This window comes from Nicotiana tabacum, chromosome 6 (genome assembly GCF_000715075.1).
Source record: "Nicotiana tabacum cultivar K326 chromosome 6, ASM71507v2, whole genome shotgun sequence".
Lineage (NCBI taxonomy): Eukaryota > Viridiplantae > Streptophyta > Magnoliopsida > Solanales > Solanaceae > Nicotiana > Nicotiana tabacum.
Genome location: NC_134085.1, coordinates 53,344,647 through 53,365,446, shown reverse-complemented (window position 1 = coordinate 53,365,446; position 20,800 = coordinate 53,344,647). Strand labels below are relative to the sequence as shown.

Sequence of the window (20,800 nt, the reverse complement as noted above, 5' to 3'; positions counted from 1 at the left end):
AAAATACGAGCCCGATACCATTACTTTCTGATCAAATTTCATTTTCATTTTCCTTAAACATTTTCAGAAAACAATTTCACGAAAAAATTCATTTCTCGGGCCTGGGACCTCGGAATTCGATTCCGGAAACACGTTCAACTCCCATATTTTTCTATGGACCTTTCGAGACCGAAAAATCACGGGTCCGGGTCCGTTTACCAAAAATGTCGACCAAAGTCAACTTTAACAATATTAAATATCAAAAATTTTCAAATTTTTCCCATAATTCATATATTTCAACACAAAGATATTTCGGACACACTTCTAAGTCCCAAATAACCTAACGAAGCTATCCAAACCATAAAATTCGCATTTCGAATCCGATATCAAAATTTCCACTTCCGGCCAAATTTTCTCAAAAACCTTCAATTTTCCATCTTTAGCCGAACGGCTCCAAAATGACCTACGGACCTACGAATTCACTTCCGATCGCGCTCCCAAATCCAGAATCACCATACGGAGCTACTCCCAATCTCGGAATCCCAAACGGACATCAATAACACTGAAATGCATTTTAAACCAAACTGATGCAATTTCTTCTAAAATGCTATCTTCCACAATAGGCGCCAAAATGCTCCCGGGTTATCTAAAACCCGATCCGGGCATACGCCCAAGTCCGAAATCATCATACGAACCTGCTGGAACCTTCGGATCCCAATTCCGAGGTCGTTTACTCAAAATTCCAATCCTAGTTCATTTCTTCAATTTTAAGCTTTCAAAATGAGAATTTCCATTTAGATTTGACTCCAAACTTCCTGAATTTTAATTCTGACCATACACACAAGTCAATATACCTAAGATGAAGCCGCTCATGGCCTCAAACTGCTGAATGACGCGCCGGAGCTCAAAACGACCGGTCGGGTCGTTACAATCTCCCCCACTTAAACATACGTTCGTCCTCGAACGTGCTGAGAACTACACTGAAGTAGTCTGAAATCACTTGTTTAACACATCATGCACCTTCCCATGCTACCACTACTCCGTTGAGCACATTAGCTCGATAATTCTGTAGATATACTTATTTATTCAAGCAAATAAGCCATTAGGCCCAATTCCAACATCCTGAATTTCCCTGCCAAGCATGTTTCCATCATACGACCACCATATCAATCTCCACACGCTGTACCCAAACATGACTGCATAACTTTGCTGAATTCACACTTTGCATCACTTTACTCATAGAACCACAATAACATTCTTTAAACATAATAGTCGAAATTCCACGAATCTGATGCTCCCATTGCATCTCATGATCTACACAGGTCTTGCTCTAGTTTTTTTTTCAACACCGATACGACTGAAGAGATGTGCCGAAATTCACAACCAACTGCTGAATCAACAATTCATTGGATCTACACTCCTGACAAGTTCCATTACCTTGTCCCAAACCAAAGAATGATCTTTGCTCTATAATATACTTCATATAATCAGTTTGCACTGACCCCAAATCTAGTAACCTCGTCTCACCCAGTACGAACTGCTCAGGCAATAAGCCACCTCAGACATAATCAAAAATCCCACAAAACGCCACAATGTGCTAGAATGCTACCAATTTGAACGCGATACAAAAGGAAGGCGAACTCTAGAAGGAACTACTCAACTCGCACACTAACATAGACTTCCTCAGAAAATAGGGAAACAGAACACACAAAATCAAATATGGGTACTGAACTGAACATCACACTGTTGCGGCGTGCAACCCTATCCAAACAACATACCCATGGCGGTGTGCCACTCGATCCACATATAGAACTCACATAAGGAGATATACGTCGAGCTGAATAGCTCATCACATCAAAATACCGAATATCGATCATAAACACACTAAGGTGCATAATATCATTCCCAAGGAAACATATAGCGCTATAGGCTACAAACTCAAGCACAACTGAGGTGCGATACATGATCTAAGTCTCATCCTGCTCATATAACATCACCGCTGAGCGGAACCTCAACACATAAGAAATTTACCACGCCGTCTCACAACTCATACGGTGCAATATATCTTTACATGAATTAACTGACCACGAAATAAGACCGCGAATATCCTTCCATAAAGAGCGCATTGCTGAAATAAACACAACTGGCCTGACGTAAGGCTCACTTCCACATTTAAATCTATCCACCGACCTCAAGTCGATCCTAATCGTGCCAAGCTAGGCCAATAATCTTTCACAGGTCCATAACCCAATAAACAGAGTGCCCTCCAGGCATAAATTCTCAAATGGATGATATTACCAAAATCCTCATACTTGGTTTAAATTTCTAATTAATCAAGTGACTACATGTCACACTTATACAATATTCCAATGGGACAAGCTCCCACCATCTTCCGAAATAATTAACGGGTCTGCACATCCAAACCACCGGCTGCCCTAACGCTGAAAAGCGATCAAGAATCCCTAACCAGGATGTAAAGCCTTTCTCACAGAACACCGACCTCAGGTGATACTGACGTCAATACCCATCTTACTCAAAACACTGAAACTCATATACTGCTCATCCGAGATCGTGACATCACAGTCATTGACCAAACTGCAACCTTGGTCCTTACTTCAAATTCCATACCACTCACTGCACCTCACGTGCCAATATACGATAGACGCGATTTCCATCACAACTCTGGAACCGCCGATAGGCTAATACTTCATCACATAAGACTTTCCATTTAACTCACTTCAGGAGAACTATAGCAGCATACAGGCGAATCCTCATAATCGTCGATTATGCCAATCTCTAAGTAGTTGTCCAAGCCACCATAACACTTTCTGGGATGAGCCTACTCATAATAGACCCTAACAAAAGAATGCTTCAGAATAACATCAATCACTGCGACCGACAAGCCTCACATGCATAACTCGATCACGCTGAACGAACCGATCACTGACACCAGTATACCAACTCAACTATGGCTAATCAATCTACTTCCTTCCAATTTATCCTTGATTGCCTTAGAAATAATAATATCTCCCATTAACACCTAACTTATTTCAACCAAACTCACCCCGAGTGACCTTAAATCACGAGACCATGCTGTCTCACATACCATGACCATTTCATGTCTCTCAAATGCTACACCGCAAGTCAAAACATCATAGAACATTCTGTGCCTTTCTTCATAAGCTGCTTTAAAAGCTTGACTCTTAACCGTACTTATAGACTCAAAATCATTAGGCACCACACTTTACCTCTTGAATTAAATAGGACCGCTATTGAGAGCCACCCAGCTTTGACTTGGCCCTGAATGCAACCAACTCTACTGAATTTTATAACATATGAATACCCTCTCGATAAAGCACCTAGAGGGATCATTTCCCTCGAAGTCGGCACCTATACGAGGCATAAATCATGAATCTTCCCTCAAGTCTGAACATGAGCCAATAAGGCTAACCATAGCATGCATCCAATAATTCATTTACTCAAATTACCACTCATGGTCCTTATCCGTAGATGCAATAACCCACCAATATGCTAATAACCAGAATTCACGCAGGTAATAAACCGTGCAATCAGCTAATCAACAGCAAGCTCCCCAACTTGGCTCGAAGCCATAGATCACAGCACATATACTATATTGCTGTCGTAATATCATGGTGAGATTAAACTCACTCCATCATAAGCTCGTGGAAACATGAATCATCTGGAATTTTAACTCTTCTGCAATTCTTGCATTTACTCACACAACAGTTAAGCCCACTCTCTAGGCGACCAATTTTTTTTTTAAGTCCTAAATTTTTCAAAAATTTCGGCAGAGCCTCCTTTGTAATTGGTCCTATCCACCTGCCAGAGAATCACCAAAACCATCCTAACAACACATCCACAACTTGACAAAGCATCACAATGCATATCAATTACATAAATCTAAATTGATACATGGACATGCGTTGCACCTATTTGAATCATAACACATAGAAAATACCCTTCAACCCTCCATTATTGGGCTATTCAACCAAGTAGGAACATATTCTTCCTTTAATATTTTCGACCTTCAAGGTGGTCTCCTTGACTCAACGATTTCGTCATAATACATTTACGGAAGTGATCTCAGCTCCCAGACTTATCTAACTAGGAGACACGAAAAATATTCTTCACGCGCCCATAACTCGGGCTACTCAACAAATCACAATAAGAAATGAATCACTTAACAGTTCATCTACTATCCAGTAGGCTTCTTCGCCACTACCAAGTCGTACAAATACACCTCGCAACACTAACATACTCATCACGTGGATATCCAACCGCCATTCCGGCTAACAAGGACAATAATGAACATATGAGTTCAAAACACTTGCTCACAAAATCAGCACCTCGGTGCTCAAGCCATTGGCAAAGATTTGGCCTCAAGTCCTCCAGACTGGTCTAACTTCAAACTCACAGAGATTACACCTCGCCCCTCGATCGGGGAATCAAAATCCATCGATACACATCTGATACTGAGCGCCCGTTGGTGCATACGATCACGCGGAAGGAATTTCAAAAGTTTCTTTTCAAGCTGAATCAAGGACGCACGATAAGAATTCAAGAATGAGAAGTTTTCCTAAAGGTTCGGCAGCCTCTCGAGGATAAGTACAGACATCTCCGTATCGATCCGCGAGACTCTACTAAACTAGCTCATGACTCGCGAGACCAAGTAACCTAGGCTCTGATACCAACTTGTCGCGACCCAAATCCCGGTCGTGATGGCGCCCAGCACACTACTAGGCAAGCCCGACCATTATTCAACACTTAACCTAATTTATCAAAAATAGTGGAAAGAAATATCAATTAAGCAAGATTAAAGTACTGAAGATTTTAACAAAATACACAATATAATCTCACTAGGACCCGGTGTCACGAATCTGAGCCTCTAGAATACAGAATATCATCCTAATACACGGTATATCCAAAGACCGATAATGCGGAAATAAAGAGATAGGATAGGAGGGAGAAGACCAATGGCTGCAAACACCGTGCAGCTACCTCGATACTCCCAGAGGCTGGATCTGCTGATCAACTGGATCTACTGAGCCTGAGACTGCCCTGGATCTACACACAAGATGCAGGGAGTAAAGTGAGTACTCCGGCCCAGTGAGTAATAAAAGTAACTACAGTCCGAAGATAAGAAAATCCAGTAAATACACAAAGTAAGCTACAATCCGAATATATAGCAACATATGGAACTGAGCAGCTAAACATCAGTATAAATACAAATACATGAATGCAATGCAATGCATATGATGGTACACTCCAGTACCCACTGCGGCGTGCAGCCCGAGCCATCCATATTTATTTATCGTCGACGACGCTCACTGGGGGTGTGTACAGACTCCGGAGGGGCTCCTACAGCCCAAGCGCAATATCTTGGTCAGTCATTGTTACCTGACCGGTCAGCCATTGTTACCTGACCAATTTATATCATACAGTGCCATTGTTACCACTGTTCAAGTATATCATCCAGTGTCATTGTTACCACTATTTCAAGTATATCACACAGTGTCATTGTTACCACTGTTTCAAGTATATCACACAGTGTCATTGTTACTACTGTTTCAAGTATATCACACAGTGTCATTGTTACCACTGTTTCAAGTCACTTTATAATCAGTCTAGAAAATAATATAATAAGCCCCTTGGGCATTTACAAAACAGAAGTTCCCAGCCCGGAATACATTTAAAAATATCATTTAAGTTTTCAACACTTAGAATTATGGCTGAGTTTCCAAAACAGCATTTAAAACCTTGGACTGAAATTAAATGATATGCAAATCATGCTAAGAAGTAATATCAATCCTCTAAGGATTTTACAAATCGGCACAAGGCCCCAAACATGGCATCAATCCCAGTAATATCAATAAAGTATGTATATCAATCACCAGTATAGTATAAACATCACACGGGATGGACCAAGTCACAATCCCCAATAGTATCCGACCCCGCACTCGCCATGGAGTGCGTGTCACGTCTCAATATAGTATTACGATGTGAAAGTCCGGGGTTTCAAACCCTCAGAACAGCATTTATATCTATTACTCACCTCAACATGGCCAAAAGTCTACTCTACGATGCCCTTTCCTTTCGAATCGACCTCCTTGCGCGTCGAATCTTGCCAAAACCACAAGGAATATATTACAATACGCTAAGGGAATATAACCCATTCAAAAAGACTCGAAAAATATCGAAAATCACGAAATTTGCAAAACCCGAGCCCCAAGCCCACTTCTCAAAAAATTACGAAAGTCACATCATCGAATTCCTCGTCTCGCCACGAGTCCGTACATATAAAATTTACCAAAATCGGAGATCATTTGGCCACGCAAATCACCAAATCTTATTTTCAAATCCCTTGGCCTAAATCCTCAAATTTTCTACAATTTTCATGCTCAAATCCATACATAATTGATGTACTTAACTCAAAATAGGTGGGGATAACTTACCTTCACATTTATGATGAAAATCCCCTCTTGAATCTCCCCAAAAATCGTCCTTACTTTGAAGAAATGAAGAAAAGTGAGCTAAATCCGTGTATAAAAGAATCTGTCTGTGCTTCGTCGAGTTGTACCTTGCACTTGTGCTATACAAGTTGTACATCCTATTAAAATTGTTCCTTGTCGGACACCTTCTGTTTAAACACCTATAACGTCTTGTATAAATATCCAAATGACAAACAGTTTGAAGATTTAGAAACTAGACTCAAAGATATTTAATTTGATAGGTTGTACACCATATAACTCTTTATATATCCCGAGATATGAGCTTCTAAAGTGCATCGTAAATTCTGCCGAAATTGCTCCAGCAGCCCTTTTCGATCCATCGTAACTTTCTGATATGATATCCAAATCGCGAATGGTTTAACTTTCCAAAAACTAAAATGTATGGGCTACAACTTTTGTGTTTTGCACTTTTTCTGATTTCTTATATATTACAAGATATGAACTTCCAAACTGGACTACTCGCACCTAAAATTTTCTGGGCACAGCAGAATTTTCTGCAATTTTTCCTAAGTCCGAAATCACTCCGAGACACCTCCGAAACACTCCCGATCCCTCGGGGCTCCAAACCAAATATGAACACTGACTCTAAAACATCACACGAACTTGCTCGAGCGATCAAATCGCCAAAATAACATCAAAATCAATGATTTGAGCCTTAAATCCAAGAATTCTTTCAAATTTCATAAACTTTCAAATTTTCCAATTTAAGGCCGAAACCCATCAAACAACGTTCGTTTGTAACCAAACTTTACAAGAAGCGCTTAACTAACATATATGACCTGTACCGGGAATCAGAACCAAAATACGAGCCCGATACCATTACTTTCTGATCAAATTTCATTTTCATTTTCCTTAAACATTTTCAGAAAACAATTTCACGAAAAAATTCATTTCTTGGGCCTGAGACCTCGGAATTCGATTCCGGAAACACGTTCAACTCCCATATTTTTCTATGGACCTTTTGAGACCGAAAAATCACGGGTCCAGGTCCGTTTACCCAAAATGTTGACCAAAGTCAACTTTAACAATATTAAATATCAAAAAATTTTAAATTTTTCCCATAATTCATATATTTCAACACAAAGATATTCCGGACACACTCCTAAGTCCCAAATAACCTAACGAAGCTATCCAAACCATAAAATTCGCATTTCGAATCCGATATCAAAATTTCCACTTCCGGCCAAATTTTCTCAAAAACCTTCAATTTTCCATCTTTAGCCGAACGGCTCCAAAATGACCTACGGACCTCCGAATTCACTTCCGATCGCGCTCCCAAATCCAGAATCACCATACGGAGCTACTCCCAGTCTCGGAATCCCAAACGGACATCAATAACACTGAAATGCATTTTAAACCAAACTGATGCAATTTCTTCTAAAATGCTATCTTCCACAATAGGCGCCAAAACGCTCCCAGGTTATCCAAAACCCGATCCGGGCATACGCCCAAGTCCGAAATCATCATACGAACCTGCTGGAACCTTCGGATCCCAATTCCGAGGTCGTTTACTCAAAATTCCAATCCTAGTTCATTTCTTCAATTTTAAGCTTTCAAAATGAGAATTTCCATTTAGATTTGACTCCAAACTTTCTGAATTTTAATTCTGACCATACACACAAGTCAATATACCTAAGATGAAGCCGCTCATGACCTCAAACTGCTGAATGACGTGCCGGAGCTCAAAACGACCGGTCGGATCGTTACATTACACCAATTTCAATTACTTAATAGCTTTCCAAACAGACCCTAAGCAAACCAAACATGAGAAAACTGAAAAATATTTTTCGGAAAATATTTTCCTTCTTACAAACCATATCCGTTGTCAAAGAAAATCCCTGCTAATAGGGCAAACAGTTCAACAAGTAGAGCAGATGTTGCAATTGAGCTCTTGGCGAAGCCCACAGCCAAGAGCCCACCACCCTATTGTCCTTTTTCCATAATCGTTTTACACTTAATTTAGGGGGCCATATACATACGTAGCATGTCTTAACAAGATGAAAGCTCTAAACAAACAAAACTTGAGCTCACAGCTAGTGACTAACGTGCCTTTTTTTTTGGTAATGACTGTCGTGCCTTTTAGTGTGCGAGCAAAGCTACATTGGCTTATACTAAGTTTAATACGCGGACTAAATTATCTCAGAATTATAGTTTTGAGATAATAGTACGAAAATTACCAAAACTGACATTCTATAAACTTTCCCAACCAAAAATAGCCCAAAACCAAATATTTACTAAAAAAGGCCCAAGTATCATTTTGGGCCCAAATAGTTTCAATTAATGTTAGTTTTTATATCTGTTATTTCTGTAATACAGACACCGAGTTCTCTCTCTCTCTCTCTCTCTCTCTCTCTCTCTCTCTCTCTGCGATTTTTTGCTAAATTGAACCAAAATTGCTGAAATTGACGACAAAATAAGAAACATTTGTGGTTATTTTCGTCTTATTCCAGGTAATTTGGAGTAGAAAATCTCTTGTTTTGTATATTTTTCGGATTGCATGTGTATTTGGAAAAGCGATGTTACTTTTTTTAGGCTTTTGCGACTGAATTGTTTAGTTAGAGTTTATCGTATGTATATGTTATAGATGATTTTGTAAGTTTTGGTCGTGTATCAATTTCTTCATAAAATTCTGTAACCGTTTTTTCGTATAATTTTTTTAAAAAATTTTCTCATTGAACCTAGTTTCAATTGTGAAATAGAGCAATATAACAAGACAAACTCGTTCGATGAGTTCATCACCTTATTCAAAGTCAGGTTCAATTAAGAAATTGAGCAATACGAGAAAAGAAACTAGGTCAATGAGTTTATCTCCTCATTCAACCCCAGTTTTAGTTGAGAAATCGATTGATGAACGAAATAAGGGAAGACAAAATCGTTCTGATAGTATTAAAGTGTTAGAATCTCGAAAGGATGTTATTGGACAATCTGAGAAAAAGAAGAGCAAAAGGATTAGAGTGGATGATGATGAAGGTAAGAGAAAACATGTCATGGATGACGAAGTGAATTTGGGTGTCAAACCAAAAAAAGGTAAGTTTCAGAAGGCAGAAAAAGCTAAAATTCCTGACAAAGTTTGAAAGGTACATACAATTTCAGTTATATTTTTTTCTATTATTGAATCTTCTTTTAAAATAGGATTTAGTTTGTATTTATTTGTTTTTTTCGTGTTATGTATTTGTAGCCTTAGAAGCTTTATATTCCAATTGGTGAGTCTTTTCCTGTTACTCATTGGACATCATACACTAATATGGACATCGCATCAGTTTTAGTCAAAGTTGATTGATGTCCAGCTTCGGATGTTTAGGGAAAGCTATTTTGGCTATTTTATTGATTCACCTCGAGTTGCTATCCAGGCACAACTTATTCGTTCTTTAATGTTTAGGGAGTTAGTTCAAAATAAGTGTGATCAATTTTATGTGAAATTAAATGACGAATGTGTGTTATGTTTTGGTCTTCGAGAATTTGGTATTGTAAGTGGTTTAAACTGTTGTGGCAATGAACATATTGAGGGTAACTTCAGTGGACCCAATAGGTTGGTGGATACTTATTTTTATAGTTTTGAAGTAGTGTCAAAGAAGTCGCTTATTGATTATTTTTAGAAGAAGAAATGGTAGTCTGATGAAGAAGCAGTTAAGATTGCAGTCATTTATTTTATCAACACATTTCTAATATCCACTCAGGCTCAGAAGACATTTATAAGTAAACGTAATTTCCATCTTGTCGAGAGTGGTGGGTATGTGTCATTTCCCTGGAGTAATATTTTGTTTCGAGCTTTAATGAAGTCGATGAGGGACGAGTTGAGGGGAAAGTCTGAGTTTTATAGGATTGGTGGATTTCCTCTTGCACTACAGGTGTGGTTCTATGAATGTTGCACCATAGTTGATCAAAAGTTTGATTTTCGCATTGGAGATCATACATCACGCATATTGAATTGGGAAATGATAGAGAGGCCAACGCGTGAAGACTTCTCTACTGGTTTCTTCAACAACATAGGGAATAAGGTACCAGCTTTTATGTATCGATGAGATATACATATATGATACACTGTAATTCATTGTGATATATCAAATATACAGTTTTTATACATCTTTGATACATCTAGGACTGAGCACTTTTGGTTACATTTGCTGTTTAAAAATATTTCTCCGACAACTGAAGAGCTAAGGAGATTTACTTTGTCTGTTGAAGTTAGCGATGAGTATCAGAAATATTTGACATCACGGGAAAAACTTCCTATTGATGATAGTGATGATTTTGTCACGCCACCCCCCTCCCCCTTCCCCCCCCCCCTCCGCTAAACAGATTAAGGAGTATGTCCCACTAAAAAAGGCGCTGGGTGTCCAACCTGTTGATTATGACTATGAGTTGCAGAGTTGAAAGTTGATGTGAAACAGGTTTGCATTGGTCTTTTTTATATTGTATATTCAAATTCTATTATTTTCTTATTTGTTTGGTGCAAGCGAAGACAAATATGGTGCACATCCAGAGGAAGACACCAGTGGTCGTCAAGACAATAATGATTTTGTGAGCAATATGGAGTTTGGTGGAAATGAAGATGTTGAAATGGATGGTTGTAAGGTGTGTTTAGTTATGCATTCTGCACTTTTTCCTTTTCTTTTTTTTTGTTTTTTTTGATAATTCGGTTCTTTTAAAAAAAATAGGTCAGTGGAAGTGAAGGCAAAGATGATCCACATTCTCAACGAGATACCAGTGAGCATCATCGTAACAACATTGTACTCGATGCAGCAGATCAGTTAGATGTCAGTATCATGGAAGAACCTTCTAGTTTGAAAGTTAATATGTTAGTTTCTAAAGTAACTTTCACACCAGATGTAGCGCATGCTGGCGCTATTAGTGAGACTGTAGATGAGGCGGCATGGGAGAAAGAGGAACAATCTGAGAAACAAAAGGTTCCCGAATCTCAGACTGGCGTTGTTTGTGCGATTGCAAGTATTGATGAGGCAGCAGGGGAGATGAAGAAACAATCTGAGAAAGAGGTTCATGAATCTCAGATTGTTCTGTACTAGCCTGAATTACTTCCTGAAGTTCTGCCGCAAATGGAAAAAAGAAAGAGAGGTCCTTCAAAGGTTGCAGTCTTCGTTTATTACTGTATTTGATTCAGGTTCCAGTACTGGTGTTGTTGCAGTGAAAGAAAAAAAGCAAATTTATGTTGTTAAGCATCCTTTTCAAAGCAAAATCAGAACTGGCGTTAACAGCTCTTTATTGAATGTTTTTGCTGCGTGGGTCAAAGAAGGGAAGTCCAGAAAGAAGTGTGTTTCCAACTTCTGAGTTTTGTTCAATATTGTCACTTATAACATTATTTTATATCAAATCACTATATCTCTTTTGTGTATATCTGTTACCAGGAACAAAATTTCCCAAACCGTGTTAGTGAATTAAATCTTGCTTATGATCTTGGTGTATATCATGTTGAAGACAAAAATTATTTTACACTTTGGCATATAATAGTCAGCCTTTGGATAACTCGATATGTAAGAAGTTACTTTTATAGTTTTTTTTTAAATTTTAGCCATTGTACACGTGATCAGGCCTCTTAAGTTAGAATATATTATTAATTGCTATCTTGCCTGGCACAAGAGAAGTAGTGAGCATTCATTTTCCTTTGTTTCTGTGAAATTGGTTTGAAAAATTGTAGTTGCTTAAAGCTTACGAGCCTTCAGTGATTAATTATTTGTTACGTTTTGTTTCAGCACATTGATTTTTTGTTATATTATTTAAGGAAGAAGGGAAAGAATAACAAAGACCTACTTGTAACATTCACCACCACAGATTGGTACTTCGACGAGAAAATACATAAGTTGTGGAAGGCGTTTATTGATACATATGGAGATAGTGAAGTGTGCAATCCGAAACATGTCATTGAAGAGTATATTCAAGGGTATGTCTTGGACGCTAATATTTCATGGCACACTGTCGAGCACGTCTTAATGCCAATTAATGTTGCGGAACAATGGTATTGGATAATGGTTGTGATGTCCTTCAAGGATAGGTGCATTTATGTGTATGACTCTATGCGCGGTGGAGCTGCTCATCAAGCCAAAGTTCATAACATAATGCGCAAGTATTCTATATTGTTGCCACATTTTTTCGTGCAAATGCATTTCTATTTAAACAAAAAAGATATCAATTGGCGCACTGGTATCTACAAATTAAAGGACTTGATTACCCCTTTTGATGTAAAACTAGTTGAAAGACTGCCTCAACAAGTCCAATCGTATGAATTTCTTTTAACACAGTCTATTTTGTTTTTAGATTCTGCAGTTTAATAATTGTTGTTCTTTTTATTTTTGTAGTGATTGCGGTGTATTTGCGGCATCATTTGCCGAGTATTTAATTGAGGGCAAAACGCCTCCTAAAAAATTTAATGCCTATGCACATCGGCGCAGATTTGATGCTCTCTTGTGGGATTATGCTAGAAAGAAGATAGAACTGAACGCGCAAAGTGATGATGAGATTATTGGTCGCCAGAATAAGTCGCTAAAGAAGAAGAAGTAGTTACTTTTGTCATTGTTGCAGGATAAACTCAATAATTTCATTTTGTATTGTGTTCTATTATATTGTCATTGTTGTAAGACGGATCAGATTTGTTTGTGTTTGAATTTTATGAACTTTTAACATTTGTACGGCAAATGAGATGTTTGCTATGTTATAAAGGTTTAATGAGTTTCAGTCAATATTGGAGTGTTGCAATTCAGTTTATTTTGGTGTCTTCTCCCTTGATTTTGTGTTGTGAATTAAACATATGAAAAATATATGGTAGTTTGTGATACATTGTCTCTTCCAGATACACGCATGATAAACATATGATACAGATATAATAAACATATGATACATACATGATACATAGATGATACACTTGTTTTGGATTGCTGCACAGTTAGTTTCTTCATAATGAGTTCTGCAGTTTCTTTGGTTTTGAAATATGTATTGATGAAGCCACACTCTTGCAAATTGCTAAAACTATTTGCCTAGGTTTCTATCTTCTATGACTGTTTTCCATTAGTTAGCTTTGTTACTACACAAATACATACATGAGTAAGAGCCGATACGCAAATATACATAGGTGATACATAAGATATAGATAAATGATATAAATATGATACATAGCTGATACAACTTCTTTTTAATCAAATAGATGTACAATTTATCGATACACAAAGATACATAGGTGATATACAAGAGATGCAAATATGATACATAGTTGATACAACTTCTTCTTTAATCAAATAGATGTATAATTTAAAAATACACTTGCAACACGATTTTAAATGATAGATCAAATATTTATTTATATCTAAATTCAAATGACATTCTCCATTAATACATTTCTTGATATATTGGATTCTTCTAAATCTCTATGATATTCAGTAAAGAAAATAATAAGTAATTCTAAGTTTGACATATTTCATCCTTTCTTTGAATTATTTCTACAAGTTTTCCTATTGTGACCTTCTTCTCCACACTGTCACATAAAATCGACCTTTTTCATTCGATATTGGCTTGCACCTCCACTTCCTTGGACTTCCCATTGATTTAGTCACGTCTGGTGGCAAGACTTTTACATCTAGAACTTTTGCAGGAATTTTCCATCTGCTTTCATCAGGAACCGGATAAATTGGAATTTCATAGGTCTTCAATAGGTACTTCCTAGTGTAGTACACTGAGAAATACTCAATGTGATCAATGTATTTGTATTTTAATACTGCCCAAGCATGTGCACATGGCAGCTCATCCAACTGAAACCTTCTACAACTGCAAGTTTGATATTTTAGAAACACCATTTTCTGCTTACCCTTATCAAGTACTGAATATAAGTAACTCGTCAAAGGGGTCACCTACAAAATTTATCGACTATCATTAGTGGTGACAAAGCAGATGCCCTCAAAATACATATACTAGAGAGCCTACAATATTCAAAATAACTTAATATCATATCAAACCAACCAATATTTCAGCAGTGGGTATACATGCTGGCAATCGCCTAAAAGTTGAACAATTTGCTTATATAATGACTAATTTCTCGTATGCCATAGAAGAAAAGGGGGATAGAGGTACACCAACTAGCTTTGAAAAGAAACAGAAAACATGAAGCCTCGGGTAATAGAGATAAGACCCTCCATTACTTGAGCGCTATAATATTGCTTTTGTGCAGGTGGACACTAGTTTAACCCACAAAGGGTTCAAGATATAACAAATCCATGAATTTGGCATGATTACATATTATATGCACAAGTATCTATATATTCTAGTCATACCTTCATCCGATGTGAATATTCGAGATTGTCGCTCAGCATTGTATCATATTTTTTCCCAAGATCAGTAAATGACTCTATTGCATTCTTTTGGTTTGTAATATTCCATCGTCCAATCAATTGCCTTATGTACTCCAGCAAAGGCAATACTGGGAGTTCCATAGCAGCCTTGAGCGCTGCATTGATCGACTTCACAATGTTTGAAGTCATTGTCAATGTTCTGTTGACAGTGGAATATGTATTGGACCATCTTTCATACCCAACATTCATTAAGTAATCTTTGACCCTCTTATCAATTTTCTCTACCTCTGCCATGTGGAAATCAAACTTCTCAACTGTGTATGCTTTGGCCATAGCAAAGAATATGTTTTTGAGCTGCAAATGGCTATTCTTTTACATTATTCCATTGATGCCATATGAAGACACACTAGGTACTTGTGGATACAATATTGCTGCTGCATTTTCAATGCCTTCATGCATGTCCGAAACTATGCATATTCCATCCCTTTCCCCAAATGCATCCTTGAACCTCGCGGAAAATCTCTCTCAGGAAGCATTATTCTCTAAATCTACTATGGCATATGCGAGTTGTAGGATACTACCTAATAAATTGAATCATTTAAACATATGTGAGTATATATACATACATACATACATACATACATACATACATACATACATACATACATACATAAATACATACATACATACATACATACATACATACATACATACATACATACATACATACATACATACATACATACATACATACATACATACATACATACATACATACATACATACATACATACATACATACATACATACATACATACATACATACATACATACATACATACATACATACATACATACATACATACATACATACATACATACATACATACATACATACATACATACATATACATTATTATTCTTATTTTACCTGTTGGATCTTGTATGGATGATATCAATAATGTTCCTCTGTCTGTCGACTTAAGAAAGGTTCCATCAACAACAACAACCGAATTGCAATACCGCCATTCTTTTATAGACGGATATAGTGCAACGAAAACATACATGAATAGGTCTTCCTCTATTTCTTTTAAAACTTACCACCGACATAGGATTTGTAAGAACCAACATATAAAAGTGGCTTGGCAACTTTTCATATGATTTGCTCAGGTTCCCTTTTAGTAGTTGAACTGCATATTCTTTCAATCTCCATGCTTGCATATATGTCATTTGAAGACCATACTGCTTGTTCATGTCTCCAGTTATGTCATTAGGAGTGTATATTTTTTTGGGTCTTTATACTTGTCTATAAGAAGACTGCCTATGAGTTTTGCAGTAGCTTGACGATCTGCTTAAGATCTGTCTTCCAACGGGTATGAGTGCAGTTTGCTGAAATTTCTGACCTTGAAATGTTTTGCTTTTTTCAGGCTTGAAGACTTAAAATACCAAACGTAGTTGTTGTTAATGCATACTAGGCAATACCTATGACAAGGATATAAATTTTTTCATCAATAAACACCGAGCGACATGAAATACAATGATATATAGTGATACACACTGCCATCAACAATACTAGATGAAAAAATACAATGACTATACAGTACTACACGGTGACAATCATAACTTAAAAGTGTAAAGCCACAGACTTACAAGTAACAACTTATTTCCTGCATAATTATGCCTCTAACTTCAACTACAATACTTATTGAGATACATAACTATACATTAAATATTTTGATACCTGCTTTCACTTGATCTATATACCTTAAACTAAAAAAATTCTTTTTTGCCAAGTGCTTCATGACTTTGACTATCATAGCCTTGCCTTTATAAATTTGACCTTGTTCTACATCTATGTATTGAGGGTCAGTTATTATTGTATTTTCATCAGATTTTGTATCCTTCAAGTCTTCTCTATCCCCAAACTCAATCATATTAATTGTATCGTCATTGTATCTCTCCTGTATAATTGAGCTTTGTGCACATTCTGAGGAAATCACAACAGAATTTGAATTGTATCAGATCTTGTCCATATCATTTTCACTCGATGTTATACAAAGGGGATACATTGTAAATTCCGAGCTTTTTCAGATCAAGATATACGCATACACCCATATTATTGTGCATCACTATTGGTAGAGAACTATTTTGGACAGTGTATTTGATTTCAATAATATTCAATGAAGTATCTATCATAAGTTGTTTCGAAATCACGTCTACAAAATCTTTAAAACCTATATTTGGAGTAACTATTACAGCATCCGCATTGTAATCTACAAAGTTATTGTCAACATTCCATCAGCCACCATACTAAATAAAAATTGGTAAATTTGCCATTGAAGTAGCTGAAATTGGGTCAAAACTCGCTAATTCCTTAATTGATTTTGATGGTAGTTCGTAGTTCCTTCATCAAAGTTGTATCTACACAGAAATCCCGAAAGGAAATTGTTGTTTCTATAGTGAAATTGATCGATTTTGAGTGAAATTTGGAGCTCCTTTTGAGAATTTTTCGGGAGAGAATGTCGTGATTTATAGAGGGAGAGAATGTTATGATTTATAAAATGTAGGTATCTGTTAAATTGATACGCTTGTAAAACATGGAAGGAAGGAAGATCTTTAGCGTGATTCTCGGATGGAAGGAATCCTTCCTTGCGTGTATCTCTAATTTCGGCTACTTTTGGTAAGTGTATAATTTTAGGCTAGAGGTTGGTAAGTTTGAGCTTAAATTGCTATTTCTGTACTTTTCCCGATAATAATCTCTTGACTAATTTATCCCACCTCGAAGGTGGGATAAATAATTTCAAGTTTGATGAGATATCCAGGATTAAGCCTAGAATTAAATTCATACTATGTTACCATCAATCAAAGACAATGTAAATTTAATTCTATACCTTATCCCACTATATCTCACTTTATCTTGCATACCGAACGGCCCCATAGAGTTGGCTATATACATTTAAAATTTGCCAAATTTGTACATAAAAAATTAGACTAGGGCCTCCACAAGATGAGCCCAATAGGGGTACTTGGTGGCTACTCCACCCAAACCCTAATCCATGCCTATAAATAAGGCTACATATATCCTTCAAAACCATCTCAGCAATTCAATAAACTCTCGGAATACGCATGAATATATCAAATACACAATCTCCAAAATTTCATAAATCTCTTGGAATATTCATTAAGAGATTAAATACATGTCAAATATGTCTTGCTCAAAGTTATAGCAACATTTAAGATCCAAATGGAGTGTTGCTAGATTCTTATTGATCATCAAATATATTAAGGAGATGCATATCATCCTAAGTTCGAGCAATACGCTGATTAGGCCCTCAAATTATAGATAACAAATCTGAGGGAAAAATCAAGGGATAAATAGAGTTGTTAACCACAATTTATATCAATAAAATCCTTTTTCATAATTTTTGTGATTGCGGTTTTATTTTTCTGCATAAATTTATTGCAAACAAATTGGCCTTGATCTCTACCTCTCATCTCAACGTTTCAATCACCAAAGTTCAAGAACATAGAAATGGATTCATAGAAAGTTAACTCCAGATCAACTTGCATCAATGCTTCTAATTTCAGGTTCTACACTAATATGGAAAGCATCCTCGATGTTACCTTTGGAAGCTTTGGACTAGTTACAAAGAGAAAAGGAAGCGCTTTAGGATAGCAAGCACACCAAGTGTCGTCTGCATTAATCCCCATTTTTGGATCTTCACCCTCCAAAGGAGCAAGGTCCTCTATGAACGCACCTGAAGGAGAATGCGATGTTGCTGAATAAATTAAGAAAACTCTAGCTCTGCTTAACCTCTCCGGATCTAAGAACTCTGTTGTGAAGGAAGATGATTATACTTCAAGTGATGGATCCTCCCCACTTACTTCGTATAATGTGAGCCAATCGAGGATGAATCTATGTGACAACCATGCTACTCCCTGTCGTCCACGATAATCATGCAAGCTATAGTGACAAATGCTTTATCTGTGGAGGAGCAGTTGGCAAACTTAACATAAGCAATTGTTGGCTTGACCAAGCGCATGCAAAATCAAGATACTAGAATTGATAAGTTAATGGATAGGGTGGGAATCTTGATGGAAGATAAATCCAACCATGTGAATAGCGAGTTCCTAGAAGTTCTAGAATGTGATCCTCCCCCAAGACAAGTAGCATCCGCTAAGGCTATCCATGTCTCACATGAGGAGATAATTCCAATTGATCAACTAAAGAGTTCATTGAAGGGGAAATAAAAAATAAGTATGAAGTTGCTTCCAAGTTCTCCCTTATATACACAAAGTCGTACACCGCAAAGATCGATAGCTTGAAGATGCCCGGTGGATATCAACCTCCGAAATTTCAGCAGTTTGATGACAAGGATAATCCAAAGCAATATGTGGCACAATTCATTGAGACATGCAATAATATTGGGACTTACGGAGATTACCTCGTCAAGCAGTTTGTTCGCTCGCTAAAGGGAAATATTTTTTATTGGTAAATGAACCTCGAGGTTGGATTTGTAGATAGTTGGGATTAATTAGATCAAGAGTTCCTTACCCACTTCTATAACACAAGGCGCACCATGAGCATGGTGGAACTTACAAATACTTGTCAACGAAATGATAGCCAGTTATCGACTTTATCAATAGATGGAGGAATGCAAGCCTCAACTGCAAATATAGGCTTAGCAAAGGATCTGGCATAGAGATGTGCATCCAAGGAATGCATTTGTGACTTTGTAACATTTTGCAAGGCATCAAGCCTAGGACATTCTAAGAACTTTCACTCGTGCCCATGATATGGAGTTAAGCATGGCTTCTGCTAGGAATAAAAGGTTTCCTGTTTACAAGCCTTGTAAAGGGAATGACAAGCAAGATGCTAAAAGATGGAGCAAGTTCATGCCCAATTCGGTAAGCAAAGAAGCTATGAATGTCAACACATGACCTATGAAAGTCACAACAAAGTTGAGCAAGAAGCAGAGTATGAAATCCACTTCTTTTCAAGATAATCCAAGTGGAAAGTTGACTCTAAAAGATATGCAAGAAAACGAGTACCCATTTCTAGATTCTGATGTCCCTACAATATTTGAAGAACTCCTTGAGCTAAAGGTCATCGAGCTTCTAGAGTTGAAGCGACCAAATGAAGCTAGAAAAATTAATGTTCAAAATACTGGAAATATCTTCAACTTGTGAGTTACCCTCTTCAGAAGAACGTTATCTTCAAGGATAAATTTATGGACTTGGCTCGTGAAAAGAAGATCGTGCTTAAAGATAAAAAGACAAGTGTGAACCAAATCTCTATCACCTTTGGTCCATTCCATCAAGATGAGTTATGCAGTCTTGAAGAAAGTAAAGATAAAGAAATATTGTAGAATAACAAAGTCGAAGTTGGTCAGCCGGATGATGAAGCTTGGATATTGACTCGCCGTAGGCACCATAAAAATAGTCCACAAAAAGAGTCAATAAAACAACCAACATGGAAAATGATGGTGAAAAGACCATTGAAACAAAATCCAGTTAAGCATATGAAGAAATCAAATGTTGAATTGCACTACCCTCAAAAGCCAGGACATCCAATAACTTTGGAGGAATTCGTACCAAGTTTGCTCCGCACAAATATTTCCCATGATAGTGACGCGTCCTCCTATTGCAATGCTGATAAAAGAGAAGAAAAGAGTGAATACATATCATTGGCACCATCTTCAGAGCTAGAAAAGTTCACTAAGTCAATTCCTTAAGAAGGTAATGCTTGCGAAGAAAAAGTCACAGTCACGCATGATGGCCTTCTACTAGGTGACACTCCTCATAATCGCTCATTATACATGATTGGCTATATCACGATGAAAGGTTTATTGATGGAGGATCCTCAGTGTTACACCCAATGATTTCATACGTAAAAGTACGCCATAAGTAAATTGATGAAAGCTCGGAAATGAGATATTACATCCCGCATTTCCATACATTAAAGTTTTGTCGTAAGTTAATCGGCGCAAGCTCGAGAAT

The 20,800-nt window shown here is 37.2% G+C and overlaps 1 protein-coding gene across 1 annotated transcript; it reads right to left on the bottom strand.

Annotated features, from left to right (window-relative positions):
- Window positions 1-13,966: 13,966 nt before the first annotated feature.
- LOC142181817 (uncharacterized) lies at window positions 13,967-15,133 on the bottom strand. Its single transcript, XM_075255372.1, has 2 exons — window positions 14,783-15,133; window positions 13,967-14,362 (listed from the first exon to the last, which is right to left on the bottom strand). Exons 1-2 carry the CDS (start codon window positions 15,131-15,133, stop codon window positions 13,967-13,969), a joined length of 747 nt encoding a protein of 248 aa, XP_075111473.1.
- Between the last annotated feature and the right edge of the window lie 5,667 nt (window positions 15,134-20,800).